The 15,900-nt window shown below is 50.7% G+C and overlaps 1 protein-coding gene across 7 annotated transcripts in view; it reads right to left on the reverse strand.

Annotated features, from left to right (window-relative positions):
* EARS2 (glutamyl-tRNA synthetase 2, mitochondrial) overlaps positions 1 to 15,846 on the reverse strand; it is a 28,016-nt gene extending 12,170 nt beyond the window's left edge. For 2 of the 7 annotated variants that reach the window (XR_014254988.1, XR_014254989.1), the window contains exons 1-8: positions 15,636 to 15,846; positions 13,076 to 13,231; positions 9,651 to 9,840; positions 6,648 to 7,120; positions 5,409 to 5,517; positions 2,799 to 2,952; positions 2,555 to 2,685; positions 962 to 1,067 (exon numbers count right to left, since the gene is read on the reverse strand). Coding sequence is in view for 5 of the 7 variants with exons in the window: in XM_082431074.1 (XP_082287200.1) it covers positions 2,555 to 2,685; positions 2,799 to 2,952; positions 5,409 to 5,517; positions 6,648 to 7,120; positions 9,651 to 9,840; positions 13,076 to 13,231; positions 15,636 to 15,774 (1,352 nt within the window). In the remaining 2 variants the exon portion in view is untranslated. Of the gene's footprint in view, positions 1 to 961; positions 1,068 to 2,554; positions 2,686 to 2,798; positions 2,953 to 5,408; positions 5,518 to 6,647; positions 7,121 to 9,650; positions 9,841 to 13,075; positions 13,232 to 15,150; positions 15,589 to 15,635 lie in introns of those variants that run through there. The other 5 variants (XM_082431074.1, XM_082431075.1, XM_082431072.1 and 2 more) reach the window with 5 other exon arrangements.
* Between the last annotated feature and the right edge of the window lie 54 nt (positions 15,847 to 15,900).

Genomic DNA, 15,900 nt, shown 5'->3' on the forward strand with positions numbered 1-15,900 from the left:
ATGAATTATATAAATCATGGTAAAGTGGTATAAAAAGGGAATAGCTGTAGCTGAGAAAAGAATGAGGATGCTCTTTTAAGCCCTGGACAGATCTAAAGATAAACTGTTAAGGGAAAAACAAACAAACAAACAAGCAAAAAAATGCATAAAGACACTTAGGGAAATACAGCCATTATTTTGTAAACTTTAAATGAAGTATAATCTATAAAAATACTGAATCACTATGTTGTACATTTGAAACTAACATAATGTTATAAATCAACTATACTTCACTAAAAAAATAGAAATAAAACAAAAATCCCACCCAAAGACAACAGTGTTATTGTATCGTACTTTTTTTTTTTTTTTTGGCCGCACTGCTTGGCTTGCAGGATCTTAGTTCCCCATCAAGGACTGAACCCAGGCCCTTGGCAGTGAAAGCACGGAGTCCTAACCACTGGACCACCAGGGAATTCCCTATATTGTACCTTTTGTGTAAAAAAGCTGAAAAATAAGGATTACTTAGATATAATTATGAATAGTAGTAACATCCAGAGAGGGTTCTGGAATGGGGCAGACAGGGGACAAGGATGAAAAATGGGACTCCTGATAATATACCTTTTAAAATAATTTCTAGGTTTTAAACCTAGAGGTTCAAAAGGTTTGACTGTATTAATAACAATTAAGTTTTAAATTCAAAAAATTGGAAGAATGGAGCTGTATACACATTTCCTTGAATACACAGACATTTCACAAAGGAAACTGCTGCTTGGGACTGCCTTTCTGTTGGGGGCTGAGTAGGAGGGAAGACTTATTTTTTGCTTAAAACCCTCTTGTACCATTTGCATTTTTGCCACATTACTTGTATTCTTATCTAGCCGAAATGTTATGTTTTAATAACACAGTGATGGCTGCTTGTTATCAGGGGCTGTCCAAGTACTTTACACCAAGAATAAGCAATAGAGAATATGATTGGACATACGGTCTCTCACCCCAGCCAGCTTGAGTCTCAATCCCTGCTCCTTCGATTTACTAGCTGTATTATTTTAGACAAGTTACTTAACCTCTTTGTGCCTTGATTTCCTCACCTGTTAAAATGGGGATAACAACAGTAGTTCCTTTATTAGGTCGCTGTGAATTCAAGTGTATACACACACACATAGCATGCACACATATCCGTGTACACATCTAACGTATATGATATATAACATAGCACGCTGTAGGCACGTGTGTTAAGCAAACCCACACGAGTGTTTGCTATTATTATCTAATTTAATCTTTATAACTCTCTCCACAGGCCCTAACTCTCCCTGTGGAACTACCCGGCTCCATCCTCAGCCCACGTGCTTTGGCGGTTGGGGGGGGGGGGTGTCCACTCAGGGTCCCACGTATGACCTAACCTAAGCCGGTCAGCACATCACATTCTCCAGGCCTCAGTGACTAGTTCAGAGACAGAAAAACCAGGCCAATCAGGCCCCATCAGAGTGAATCTCAGGACACAGCTGGAGTCGGAGACTAAGGTTTTGCTGTCTTACCGCCACAGTGGAGACTGTGAGAGAGGCTGCTTTTGACCCCCAGTATCCTTTCTCCCTCTCATGTGTACTGACACAATTTTCAGCTGGGCACCTGGCCCCCAAGGTAAAAACTACATTTTCCAGACTCCCTTGTAGCTTGGAGAGGCCGTAAGATAGGCGTTCGGGCCAGCGGGATGCAGGTGGAAATGAGTGTGTCACTTTTAAGTCAAGTCCCTAAGGGGGAGGAGTATCCCGTCCCCCTCTCCCTTTCCTCCTTCCTCCCCTGGCTGAATCGTGAGCCACCACGGACCATGGGGACAAGAGCAAAACCCAGGGATGACAGGGCCCTGGAGATGTGGAGAAAGCTGTTCATCCCCAAACTGGCTGCTGTGGATGCAGGTAAGGGAGAAAGGCGCTTGTCTTGTCTGGTAGAGCATCCCACGCTCCATCTACCCGATACAGACCCCCTGCAGAAGGAGTAGTGGGCGTGGAGGAGTGTGGGGGAGAAAGTCAAAGGGACAGAGGGAGAAATTAGGTCTTGGTGCCATATTTTTGGCCCCTGCTTTAAGCTGGACCTCAAGGTGGCCCTTTTCCTAGCCTCTGCAATTACATACACCAATCATTCCCCCCTTGCTTAAGCCCATTTTGGTTGCACTTCGTGCCCTTGTAATCTGGAGAGTTCTGCTACTGTTAAAATAAGACCTAGTATCATCTCCACCCTATAGGTGAGGAAATGGAAGCTCAAGGACGTGCAGTCACTTGGACAAATTGAAGCCCCCTGGGCAGGTGAACTAACTGGGCCAGTGAGGGGTGGGGCGGGAACGGAACCCAGGTGGGTCCAATCCCAGCGCCAGACCACCGCCTCTTCCCGGGAGAGCCCGGGCTCCTCAGGGTCAGCCCCTCCACCAAGAGAGCCGTGGGTGATCGTCTCACCGAGAACCTCTCACTAGCTCTGGGGCTGTACTGCAGGCCTGACAGCCGAGCCCTGGAGTGAAGGGGGCCCTGGTGGGGAGAGAGGGAAGAGAGGTGCAGAACCCTGAGCGCAGCCTGCGGACACTCACCCCAGCACACGCTTGGCAATGACGTCCACCTTCTCCGAGACGGCGCCCAGCTGCGCTCGACCCACAGCAGGGCGAGTCCACAGGTAGGAGTGCGCTGGGGAGACCAAATCCTGCAGGCGGCAAATGTGACCCTGGGGGAAGAGGCGGTCACTGAACGCACTGGGATGGGGCTCTGACGCAGCGGGAGGGGGAGGAGTGGGGCGCCACCCGCTCCCTGGGTCCCCCCGAGCGCCCGACACCACACCTGTCTCAGCAGGATGATCCTCTCCACGTAGGCCGCGTCCAGCACATGCCTGTCTTGCAGCTGGCTCCCGAAAGCCTCCTCCACGAGAGCCTGTAGCTTCCCCACCAGCTGGCGTCTCTGGGTCTCATCGCTCACCAGCCGGCGGAGGTGCAGCCTGCCGGGGAAGCCAAGGGACCGTCCTGCCGCGGGCATCTCCAGCCCAGACCACCCTCTTCCCCAGGGGAGTGGGTGGGGTTTGAAGAATGACACCTTCCGGCTGGAGCAGAGAGGAGGGTGCCGAAGGTCTGCCCGTCCCTCTGCTCGCCAGGGCCTCTCACCTGGCCCGCCGCCCTCCTCTGAGCTACCTGCCTGGCCTCGACAGGCACCTGAGTTTACAAAGCAGAACCTGGGGGTGCCTGCCTCCTCGCGGAGTTCGAAGCGTGGGGCTCTGGAGCAAAAGGGCAGAGGTCGAGAATATGGATTTCTGGGATTCAAAGCCATGTCCAGATGGCACAGTTCTTTGAATTCACGGCTCACAGTTAAAAAGCTCAAGTTTTCCTGTCAGGTCAAATTTTCCCCTTTTCAGAATTCTTCTAACCGCCTTGTTCCCTCCTTCAGAAGCAGCAAAGCCTCTAAGACTCCAAGCCTCAAACCAGGCCCTGTCAGTCCCGTCTCTGGGGTGCCCTCACCCTGTCCCCAGCAGGAGTGGAGGGACCCAAGAGAGCGAGCAGCGAGGGGCCGAGGGCCATTCTGTAGGCGCCTGGCCCCCTGTCCCTGACGTAGAAGAAGGGCAGGCAGCAAGGGACTGCTGACCACCTCATGGGCTCTGAGACTGCGCAGGCCTGTGGGTGAAGCCAGCCTTGCCAGATGTCTGCAGCAAGTTACACAACCATTCGGAGCTCAGGGTGCTTGTCTGTTACTGTGGGAACAACGGGGCCTCGCTCACAGGGCGCTGGGCAGAGTAAACGAGGAGCTGTGTGTCAAGCACCGAGCACAAGGCCTGCGTTACTGCCACCGCCGGCAGCTGGAGACGGGCAGGGGGTCTGAACAGAGGCTGGAAGGATGAGACCCTCTGGGAAGCAATCTGGAGCACTCACTGGCCCAAAAACATCACTTTCTAAAACGAACGAAGAGAAATCACATGAAACTGGTACTGAAACTGTTCATAGCACCTCCTTAGTAGTTAGACGAGACAGTGGGAAGAAAGAAATCAGGCTTGAGAGAGTCCACGGCCTGGGACGTAGTGAGTGCTAGATAAATGTTAGTTACTATCACTACCTCCACCACACCACTAGCACTGCTATGACAACTACTATCTTTACGACTGTTACTGAAATAATCATACCAGTGGCTTGATAACAGAAACACCTAAAGAGAACAGCTTCGACTGCACAAAAACTGAGGGCATCTATCCCAAGTAAAAGCCCACCGCCGTCTCCCTCTGGCTCCCCCTCATGCTTTGGGGAGGACTGGAATGGGTCACAAAGTATCTCCCCTGTTCTGACTCCATTTCTCCCAGGGATATCGCTTTCTCCGTGATAAGAAAGGCAGAGAACAGGCTGCATTCAATGTGCACACTGTTTGCTCCTGAATGCCCCACTCAAGAGATGCCCACTCACAGTGGTTAAGAATCTGCCTGCCAACGCAGGTGACACGGGTTCGAGCCCTGGTCCGGGAAGATCCCACATGCCAGGGAGCAACTAAGCCCGTGCGCCACAACTACTGAGCCTGCACTCTAGAGCCCGTGTGCCACAACTACTGAAGCCCATGCGCCTAGAGCCCGTGCTCCACAACAAGAGAAGCCACCGAAATGAGAAGCCCGCGCACCGCAACAAAGACCCAACGCAGCCAAAAATAAATAAATAAAAATAAAATTAAAAAAAAAAAAAGATGCCCACCATTACTGTGTGAACTTGAACTTGGGCTGGTTATTCAACTTCCTGACATCTTGCTCTCCTCATATGCACAACAGGGCAAAATCATACAACTGACCTTAGGTCTGATGCGGGGAGTGCATGAAGTAACATCCTTGACAAACCCGCAGTCGATGTGAATCCCCTGGGCTCATGCCAGTAAAGCACCGAGAAGAGCCTGCCCCCAAACCAAGGCTCGAGAGAAGGCATCAAAGAGTCCCTGGCCCCTAAGTACGGACCTGTCCTCTGGCTTTCCCTCTAATGCCCTTAGCCTGAGACATGGCAACAGTGACCTGAACTGTAACTGTGCCTGGAGGTTTCGCAGGGAAGAACTACTTGAAATGTAAAACAGACGCCATGAGACAGCACTCAATTACTGTGTTGGCTGGGTGGGGGAGGGGCTGAGCAGGAATAATGGTGACTACAAAAACCGTACCTGCCATTTTACTGAGCACTTTCTATGTGCAAAATAGTTTGAGGCTTAATTTAACTGAACAATCGCCTAAGGTGAGTTCTGTTATTAGCCCCATTTTAGAGAAGAGAAAACAGAGGCTTGAGGTTAGGTGACTCACCTGTGGTCACATGGCACTAGACACCTGAGCCCACAGTCAAAATCAAGCGTGTGTAACTCCAGAGCCCACTAGACCCTCCACCGTGGGAACCCAGCATCAGTAGGTGAGCCCTTTTCTCCTGGGGGTGCTCCAGATTCCCCACTCACCTGTTGAATTCTGGGAGCTTCTCCAGGTCCAGCAGGGCCGAGTGGCAGGTGACCCGGGTCAGGTCAAACTGTGTGATCAGCTCTGGCAAGGTCCTGCCCATCTGGTTCTCTGCAAGTGAGGCAGGCCCAGCTGCTCAGCACCCACCCCCCACCCGGCCATTCCACTTTCAATCACCAGGGAGGCTGCCCTAACAGATTCTCGACTTCTAGTTATTTTATATATCAAGGGCCCGAGTGAGCTTTCATTTGCAGAAAGGGTTCTGTCACTAAAGAAAAAAAAGCTTGACAACAATCCGGCTACATCAACCCTCATCGCCCTCAAAGACACGAGCTGCAAGAAGGGCCTGCTCACCGCCTGGCTGCGCCCCAGGGATCCTGGCCCGACTGGTTCTGGATGGGGTCTGAGCACGACTGTGTTTTACAAGCTTCCCGGTGGATTCCAAAGTGCAGCCAGAGTGAGGAGAGCTGAGCCGGGAGCTGCTTCTCACGAGCAGTGGCCCCATCCCACGCAGTCAGTGGGCATCCTGGTTAGGCTTGAGCCTCTGCCACGGCCCTCACCAGCTGTGTGACTTCGGCAAGTTACTCAATCTCTCTGAGCCTCACAAGCTTCTAACAAACAGTGGGGATAATAAATACCCCTCAAGGATATTTTAAGGCTTAAATGAGATACGAGCAGAAAAAGCAGGAAGCAGACTATGGTCACACTTTCAGAAATCGCCCCCCCTCCAAAAGGTCATCCTATTTTGTGCATCATCAAGATGTGGGCCCTAAGTCTTTGGTAAGCTTGAAATAAACTAGGGTCATAGTAATACTATTAATACTGTCACAGTACCTACTTGCACTACTATTAATAATGTAATTACAATAATCACAGGATCTGTAATTTTTGTGCTATTGTGTGGCAGACACTGTGCTGGTGCCTCATAGTCAGGAGCTCAGTGAACCCTAACTTAACCCTGTGAGGTAGACACTTAGCCCATTCTACAGATGAGGCAACTGAGGCTCACAGATCATAAGATCCTTGAGGGCAGGGATTACATCTACCTTGTTCACCACTGTAGCCCCAAGCACGTAACACGGTGTCTGGCTCAATAAACACTTGTCAAATAAAAGAAGGAACTTGTATAAGATCACACAGCCAGTGGGCGGCACAGCTGGGACTGAAGGCCAGGTGGCATGACCCAAGGCCCCGGCTCTTCACTGCTATGGTCCCACCAGGACCTCTTGGGGAGTGGGTACCTGCAAACCCTGAGCCGCAGCTGGTGATGATATCGAGCAAGGCATCCGGCAGGAAGTCGGTGGCAGCAAAATGCTCCAGGAAGATGTCCCCTTGCCTCTTGGACAGCTTGCTGCCATCCTTGTTGAGGAGCAGGGGCAGGTGGGCAAAGCGTGGGGGCTGCCAGCCCAGGGCCTGGTAGAGGAGCAGATGCTTGGAGGTGGAGACCAGCCACTCGGAGCCCCGCAGCACGTGGCTGATGCCCATGTGGTGGTCGTCCACCACGCAGGCCAGGTGGTAGGTGGGGAAGCCATCGCTCTTCAGGATGACTGGGTCCCCCTCCACACTGGCCACCTCATGCCGATTCCAGCCGTACACCAAGTCCTGGAAGGCTGGCGCCTCCCCCTCCAGGTGGAAGCGGATGGCAGGCTTGGGGTCCTTGGCCAGCTTCTGGGCCACCTGCGCCTCGCTCAGGCTCCGGCACCGATTGTCATACCTGTTGGGAAGCAGAGCAGCACAGTAACTAAGAGTTACTAAGAGTACTGGTGACGGGCGTGAGCCCTACCTTTGCCTCTGATAACTGTATGACCTTGGGCAAGTCATTTACCTCTACAGCTGTCTCCTCAGTCTTGAATGGGGATAATAAGGTTATTGTGTGGGAGAACTAAGTGAGATAACATAGCACAGCAGTCACAAGCCTGTTTCCCTTCTTCCTTGCTAATGAGGAAACGTCAAATGTCACCCAAGGGGGTGAATCATGACTGGTTTTGCCAAGCATGCAATCTCATTCCCCTAAAGCACTGACCCATCACTGAGATTCAAAAAAAAGTATGCTTGTGGGGTAGCGGAGGATGAAGGTTCTGGGAAAGATTTTCTCTCTAAGTGAGAGGAGAGCGAGCCACAAGGTGCTACAGCCACTTGGAACTGATGGGGGAGGGGGGCGGCAAGGGAGGCAGAAACAGGCCAAAATAGAGTCCCGCCTTCTCAAAGCTGCTGGCTTCATCCTGGAGTCACCCACCTGCAGACTTCTGCAGAAGGAGAAGATGAATGTCTATGTGGTTTATGCTTTGGCTACTCAAAGTGTGGTCTGTGGACCTCCAGCGTCAGCCTCACTTGTCAGAAATGCAGCATCTCAGGACCTGCTGGACCCACCCTGGACCTGCTAAATCAGAAGCTGCCCGCTAACTAGACCCTCAGGTGATTCTTCTGCACATTAAAGTATGAGAAGCTCTGGTTTGTCTCTTTTAAACAGAGTATTTGTTACTTGCTCCCAAAAGTGTCCTAACTGATACACAAATGTAACACTTGTAAGTACCATCCTTGACACTGAGCTAAATGTTCAATCATAAATGGCTGTATGGGACTTCCCTGGTGGCGCAGTGGTTAAGAATCCACCTGCCAATGCAGGGGACACGGGTTCGAGCCCCGGTCTGGGAAGATCCCACATGCTGCGGAGCGACTAAGCCCGTGCGCCACAACTACTGAGCCTGCGCTCTAGAGCCTGCGAGGCACAACTACTGAGCCCGTGTGCCGCAACTACTGGAGCCCACGCGCCTAGAGCCCATGCTCCACAACAAGAGAAGCCACCGCAATGAGAAGCCCGCGCACCACAATGAAGAGTAGCCCCCGCTCGCCACAACTAGAGAAAGCCCGCACGCAGCAAAGAAGACCCAATGCAGCCAAAAATAAATAAATAAATTTATAAAAATAAATAAATGTATAAAATAAATAAATAAATAAATAAATGGCTGTATGGATCCAGGATAGGGCATGATCGTAATTTTAAAAAATAATCTTCTGTCAATGGGCAAGTAGACCGTTTATGATTAGAAACGCAATGCTGCAGCGGATGGCGTGACCTTGTACGAACATCCAAGCCCTTGTCCAAACAGTTCACTGAAACTGGAACTTGAATGTTATGATGCTGATGGGAGTACAAGCTAGTAGAGGCCCACCAGACAGTATCTATCAAAGCTGTAAATTGACCTGCAATTCCAAATCTAGGGAGGTAATCCAACAAACACATTGCACATGTGCCAAATGATGTACGTCCACATTATTCATCACCGCTCTCTTTTTTTAGTAACAAAAGATTAGAGATAACATAAATGTTCATTAGAAAGGAACTGATCAAGTTGAGTGATGACACAGCCCTGTGATGGAATACCATGCAAGCAGAGGAGAATTTATGGACTCATACAGACCGATCCTGAAGACAGTAAGTGGGATCTGTAAACTGCATGACACGTATCTTGTGGGCTACCATTTGAGCGGGGAAGAAGAGAACCAATATGCGTTCCTCGGTGCATGCACTGCATGCCTCTGGAGGAGAGATAAGAAAGTTCTAACACCAACTGTCTCTGGAGAGGGAATCTGCGAGCGAGAGCTAGGGTTGGGAGAGATCTTTGCACATACATCTTTCTGGACATGAGACAACTTTTACTGATTCAAAATAAGAAATAATTTAAATGACTTTACATGCCTGAGGCCCAATGCGGCAGGCAGAGCTAGCACGGCCCCAGTGATCCCCGCCTCATGGTGTTTTTCCCGTGTCCTCCCCGCCCTTGAGCGTGGGCTGGACCTAGAGACTTCCTTCTGACGCACAGAGCACGACACAGCCATGAGATGTCACTTCCCCGATTAGGTTATGCAGAAGCTGCAGCTTCCACCTTCCTCCCTCTCCCCTGCCTTCTCCCTGGCTCGCCCTGAGGAAAGCCAGCTGCCAAGCTGTGAGCTGCCCTGTGGAGAGGCCCACATGGCCAGGAACACATGCCTCCAGGCAACAGCCTCGGAGAGGGATGGAGGCAGATCCTTTGAGAGTCCAGCCTCGAGGTAACTGCAAGCTTGGCCAAGACCTTGATGCAGCTTTGAGAGCAACCCTGAGCCAAAGGAGCCGGCTAAGCGGTGCCCAAACCTGACCCACAGAAACCCTGAGATAAGCCAGTTGGGGATAATCTGTTACACAGCAAGAGCTAACGAACACATCCACCCCCGGGGAGGCACCTGTGACAGGCTGGGGCTCTCACCGGGGTGTCTGGCGGTTCCTTAGGGCCTCCCTCTTCAGGAGCTCCAGCCGCTGGGGTGAGCAGAAACACGGGTACGCAGCGCCGCTCTTCAGCAGAGCTTCGGTGGCCTGGGCGTAGAGCACAAGTCGCTGAGACTGCAGGTAGGGCCCTGCAGGACCTCCCCGGCGGGGGCTCTCGTCAGGGGGGATGCCTGCAACACAGGCCGAGAATAATCACCTAACGGTAATAACTACGACACACAAGACACTGGTTCCCAGGCACTGTTATAAGCGCTTTACACATACAGCAAAGCTTCTAACCCTCATGACAATCCATGCGGCTGTTACTCTTATGATTTCCCTTTTCCAGATGGAGAGTTAAAGCACAGACAGGTTAACGCTCAAGGTCACGTGGCTGGTGGATAAGAGTCGGATGGAGGTGCACTGGCTCCACGGTCCATGCCCTTACAGGCACGTCCTCTCCCTCCATCCTCGCCCCAGGGAGGGAGAAGCCAGCCCAGGCCTGGAACAGTGGACTTGGGAGAAGCGTGGTTCAGGGACAGCCCATTCAGCCCGGCTGGACTCCTGGCTCTGCCCGTGACTGGCTGTCACAAGGGATAGTGCCATGCACCTTCCAGGCTGCTTTTATGTTTTGTGATCGCTGTTAAAGCTCAAAGCCACCCCACCCAGTAGGTGCCGTTATTACCCCCATTCAGTAAGGAGGACATGGGGGCATAGAGGGGCTGTGTTACGTCACCTGGCCAAGGACCAAAGCCAGGCTAGCTGGCCCCAAGTCCGCACTCTTAACCACTTGGTGGACTGCCTCCTGCATTCCTTAGCCTTTCTAAGCCTCGGTTTCCTTCTCTGAAAAGTGGAGCTGAGAGTCTACTGTGCAGAGTGACCGAGGCGTAAACGCACCAGTGCTTACACAGTGCTTAGCGCAACGGCTTCATGTAGAACAGCTGCAACATATGCTGTTAGATTAAATGTGACCTATTATAAGCGAAACCGCCAACCCCGGGTCCGGTTTCCTCAGGTCACAAAGGATAGATTTAACTTATAAACGCTTCCGGGAGAGGCAGGGTGGACGCAGAAGAGCTGGATGATGGCGTCTCTGCCCTGAAGTGGCTTTCAAACGAATCGGAAGGTGAGGACAGGGCTAACGCTGCACACCCGACGTCACACGATCTCTGGAGGCTGAGGGGCCTGGGCACAAAGGCACCGGCCAGCTCGAGGCCAGGCAAGACGCCTAGCAGAGCCCCCACTTCCTCCTTTACAAAAGAAGGGAACAAACGTTTACTTTCTCCCGAGGGTCATCACGAGGCTCGAACGGGACGGCCTACGGGAAGGGTTCGGCGCCTTGCCTGGCACGTCTCAGTGCTCAGTAGGTCCTGGCTGTGACCATCGTTGGTACTGTTGGTATTGGTATTTCTTCATTTGTCAGAGAAGGGGGGTTGGGTTAGCTGCATCTGGGGTTCCTTCCTGCTCTACCCTTAACGTGTCCAGCATTCGGAATGCTCCAGGGTTTAAGAGAGACTCCACTAGGAAAACTGAAAACAGATTCACATAAAAAGTAGTATGTAAATGTTCATGGCCCTTTTACTCATCATAACCAAAAAGTAGAAACAATCCAAATGCCCAATCACTCACGAATGGGTAAGTAAAAGGTGGTATTTCCATACAACGAATATTGTTTGGTCATAAACGGGAAAGAAGAACCGATTCATGCTACAACATACACGAACCTTATGCTAAGTATAAGCCAGACATAAAATGAAATGTCCCAAATTGGCAAATCACAGAGACAGCAAGTAGGTTAGTGATTGCCAGGGGCAGGAGGGAAGGAGGAATAGGGAGTGCCTGGTGCAGGGTTCCGTTTTGGGGTGATGGAAATGTTCTGGAATTAGACAGTGGTGGTGGATATACAACTCAGTGAATATACTAAAGACCACTTTGAAATGGTAAATTTCATCCTATGTAAATTACATACCGACGCCCACAGCAAGAAGCTCCAGAACTCAGCCACCTGGGGTGTGGATCCCTGCCCTCTGCCTCGCCAGAAGGCTCACACCGCTGTGCCGAGCTGGGGGCTCCACGGGGCAGGACGCACCAGGCAGTCTTGCTCATCACGGTACCCTCGTGCCTAGCACGGTGTAGCAGGTGCTCCACGCCACGTGGCCAGTCACGGGCTCCTGCCAACCTCCCTGTCCTCACGTCTCCAGGTCCTCTGCTTACCTCACCATGCTTGGGCCACACTGGCTTCCTTGCTGCTCCTCAAATACACCCAGCACTAAGCTTCCGCAGGGCCTTTGCATCTGCTATTCCCACTGCTTTGAGCATTCTCCCCCTAGGTAACCACAGGGCCGGCCCCTCACTTTGTGCAACTCTCTGCTCTACCAGCCCCTCCCTGGGGAAGTCCCCCCCCCATCTCCAAGACCTGTTCCCTACTGGTTCCCTCGCCTGCTACCCTTCTCTCCACATCACTTATCATCATTTAATATTGTAGTAAGAATGAATTCACCTTTTATCTGTCTTCCCCTACTTCCCCTACTTACTGAGTGCAGGGTCTTGGTTCCATGCTTGAACACTACCACTACCTGGACCACAGTAAGTGACGTTGGTGCATGAAATCTTTTATTCAACTAATCTCAACTGAATTTCTGCTACAACCTTCTGCAGTAGAGGACAGAAATGAAATCAGTTTTTGCCCTTCAGGAACCCAGAATTTAGTTAATGATTTACCTGAGACTAGAATACACATCTCAAGACAGTCTTGGTGTTTTTGGCATTTGCCCTCGGCGAGCTTAAACAGTCATACCTGTTCCGACAGGAAGGCAGCTACTGACCTGGGGAACACACATACAGTCTTCCTTGTCCTCCCTGAGCTTAGCTGGCCTCAGGATTAAACTTCCCATAAAGACACTGACTTAAGAAGCTGCACGTGTTTTGTTTGGCTCATACAATGTGGTTTAAAAAAAAAACAAAAAAAAATCTGAGCTCAGATTTAACAATGGGAAGTAGTCATCAAAAACAAAAACAAAAAACCCGGGAGTTCCGGCTCCTCCCGGAAATCAGAAGATTTGACGAGCTGGGCCAGGATTCCCACATCAACAGGGCTGGCGCTTTCTCGGGCTTACCACACCCCTGGAGACTCCCGGTCCATCTTCCACTTGGCCTGTGTTTCCTGCCCGCTCCCAGTAGGAAGTGAGATTCTGAGATAAAAACAAGAATCTCAAAACAGCCTTGGAGCTTTTTATTCCCCCACCCCCCGCCCCGGGAACTTCAGCATCTTTCCAGGTGGAACTTGCCACCCCAGGCAGCACAAATGTACTCATTCCTCCAGGGACTCCGCGTTCTCCACCCTGGGCCACGTGAGAAAACCTCCAGGCTCCTTTCCCTGCTCCCTGCTCCTTCCTGGGAGAAGGGGCCCCTCCCTGCCAGCCTCACCTGCCCACTCCAGCATGTCCTCTATATTCTCCGCTGCCCCAGGCACAAGGCGGGTCTGATCTGTGTCCTCCAGCCTCAGGATGAAGCTCCCTCGGTGCTTCTTGGCAAAGATGTAGTTGTACAAGGCAGTGCGGAGGCCGCCCAGGTGCAAGAAGCCTGGCGGAAGAAGAGAACAGCTCAGACAAGATGGGGGAGACAAGGGGCAAGTAAGTTCTGCTTGTGACACAAGGTCTCAGGGAACATCAAAGTCTAAGAAATGGCGCTACCCTGTCCCATCTCCCCATCAGGCACCCAGGCAGGCAGGTTGCCACAGAAGAGGACTGGGCTGGTTGACTCATTTACCCTCATCCTGGAAGTGGAAGAACACTGAAGTTTTGGAGCATGTCATTGTGTAAAATGGCTCCAAATCTCCCCAACTGCACCCATCATTCTACTTTGACATTTGCCTTAAGGCCAAGTTTCATCCAAAGGAGAAGCAGACAGTTATTCAGTGAAGCCACATCACACGTGCATCTAACTTATGCAAATTCAATAAAGTCCTTGGGCAAAAAGAAAAATTAATTACTAATTAAATGTACTGTAAAATTACACTTTGCCCATACCCTCTATGCATGTACGTGACTATCCACATCATATATTTTGAATTTTGTCTACTTGACACTTTAAGTGCTGGCTTTAGATACTAACCAAAAGTAATATTCGATGCCACTGTATTTCTCTTTACCCAAGTTTAAACTCTTAATATTTTACTTTTTCATCATTCCTGACTGAAAAGTTAAAGTGAACAGTTTTCCCAGGGCTGTCATTTCCCCCCTTACCCTTCCTTCTTTGGGCCAGACTACGGCCCTGTCTCCACAATGAGCTTGTCTGCATCTCCAAGTACAGGAGGCAGCACGGGATAGGAAATGGTTCTCTGGAGTCAGGTAGACTCCAGCTCAACACTGATTATGTATGTGACCTTCAGCTAGTTACAAGGCCACCACAAAACCAGAGGTCCCCAAGATAGAGGACAGGGGTCCAGTAGTTGAAAGCAAGACCTTTTAGATCAAATAGACCTTGATTCAAATTCTCCTACCCCTTGGGCACTCTACTTGACTTTTGTGTGTGTCAATTTCTTAATTTGTTAGAGAGATTAACAACAAAAAATAGAAACCTTCCTTGCAAGGTTGCTGTGAGGCATAAATGCTGACCAGAGTACCCTATTAATTTTAGTTATTATAATGATCTACATTCTTCTATCTGTAGTCAACAGCCTTTCCAACATGGGCTTTTCCCACAGATCAGCAAGGAAAGGAAAATTAAAATCATCATAATGGAGCCTTCTGCTTATTAAGTGCTTTCCATGAATACCAGTCCTTACCCAGTGCCTCAGCTGCATTAGCTCAAACCATGAGGCAGGTACTATTACCAGCCCTGTTTGACAGATGGTAAAACTCAGAGGTTCAGAGAGGTTAAATAATTTTCTCAAGCCACACAGATAGGAAGTGGCAAAGCCAGAAATTTGGGCCCAGACAATTCCAGGCCTTGGCACCCAAACCAGAGCTTGTCTGCAAACTGTTGGCAGTTCCCAACCAAGTTGACAGCAATTTGACAGAATAACTTTATATCTTTTGAATTCAATAAAAACAAATAGTCTCATATTTTGTATGCTTTTACGAGTTTCCTTTTTCTACTAATTTCTTTATATTGATTTTATAAAAGTATTAGTCCATAATTGACTGGAAATCAGAAACCAGTCCTTTCACCAGGGGTGGTTTGAGAAGCATGCTCTACACTATACTGCCTGCCGAGAAAGACCCCTGTCACTCTGTGTAGCTGAGATCTTGCCACAAAGGTAGCTTTGTGACCCTGGAGTTCAGAATGAGAGGCATGCTTGGTGTGAAGAGGGCAAGCAGGTTGCCTTGGTGAGAAAAGAATTTGGGGAACTGGTGCGGAGGCCCTGACAAGATCGCCGCTAGGGTATACAATGGGCCCCTGCCTCACTCTCTGGTTTGCTAGGCTCCAACACTAATCACAGGGCCTTTGTACCTCCAATTTCCTCTGCCCAGAAGGTTCCTTCTATAGGTTTCACATACCTAGCTCCTTCTTGTTATCTGGTTCTCCGCTCATATGTCACCTCCTCAGCAAGGCATCCTTGAGCATCCTACCCAACCCCCAGTCCCCTACCCTGCTTCATTTTCCACATGACACACGTGACTGTTTAAAACTAGTTATTTTTATACGTGTTTGTTGCAGCCACTACAGTGTAGGCTTCTTGGGAGCGGGGGTCCTACTTTCTCCATGTCCACTGTATCGCAGCGCCTAGAACATTTTGTACTCAATACACATTTACTATATACACAAAAGAAAAAAGGGGCCCAAAGAAATGGTATAGTACAATAAACACGAAATTCCTGGCAATGAGAAAAACTTCCGCTCGTAAACCTATTTCTGCTTCTGTATAATGAGGCCACACTGCCCGCCCAGTCTGACTCCACCGGAAGGGATTCGCTCGGATCGTTCGGGGGGCGGGCAAGAGACGGTGGGTCTCGGCCTGCAGCGTCACGTCCGCCAAGGTTACCTGTGGGGCTGGGGGCGAACCGCACTCGCACCGCAGCCCCGGCATGAGTGTCCAGGCTGGCCTCGCGCCGTCCCAGGGGGCGGCCCAAGGCCGCCAGGGGCCTCCGGGGATGCAACAACCTCTTCAGGAGCACAGCCATGTGGAGTGGAATCGCACACGTGGGCTTCTCCGTGCATCACTTCCGGGGACTCCTCCCAGCAAATCCGCTTCCGCCACAGCAGGCGCAACCCCGCCCCTTAAAGGCGCAGGCCTCCTAGCCTACAAG

Source organism: Balaenoptera physalus (assembly GCF_965194825.1).
Source record: "Balaenoptera physalus genome assembly, chromosome: 16".
Taxonomy (NCBI): Eukaryota; Metazoa; Chordata; class Mammalia; order Artiodactyla; family Balaenopteridae; genus Balaenoptera; species Balaenoptera physalus.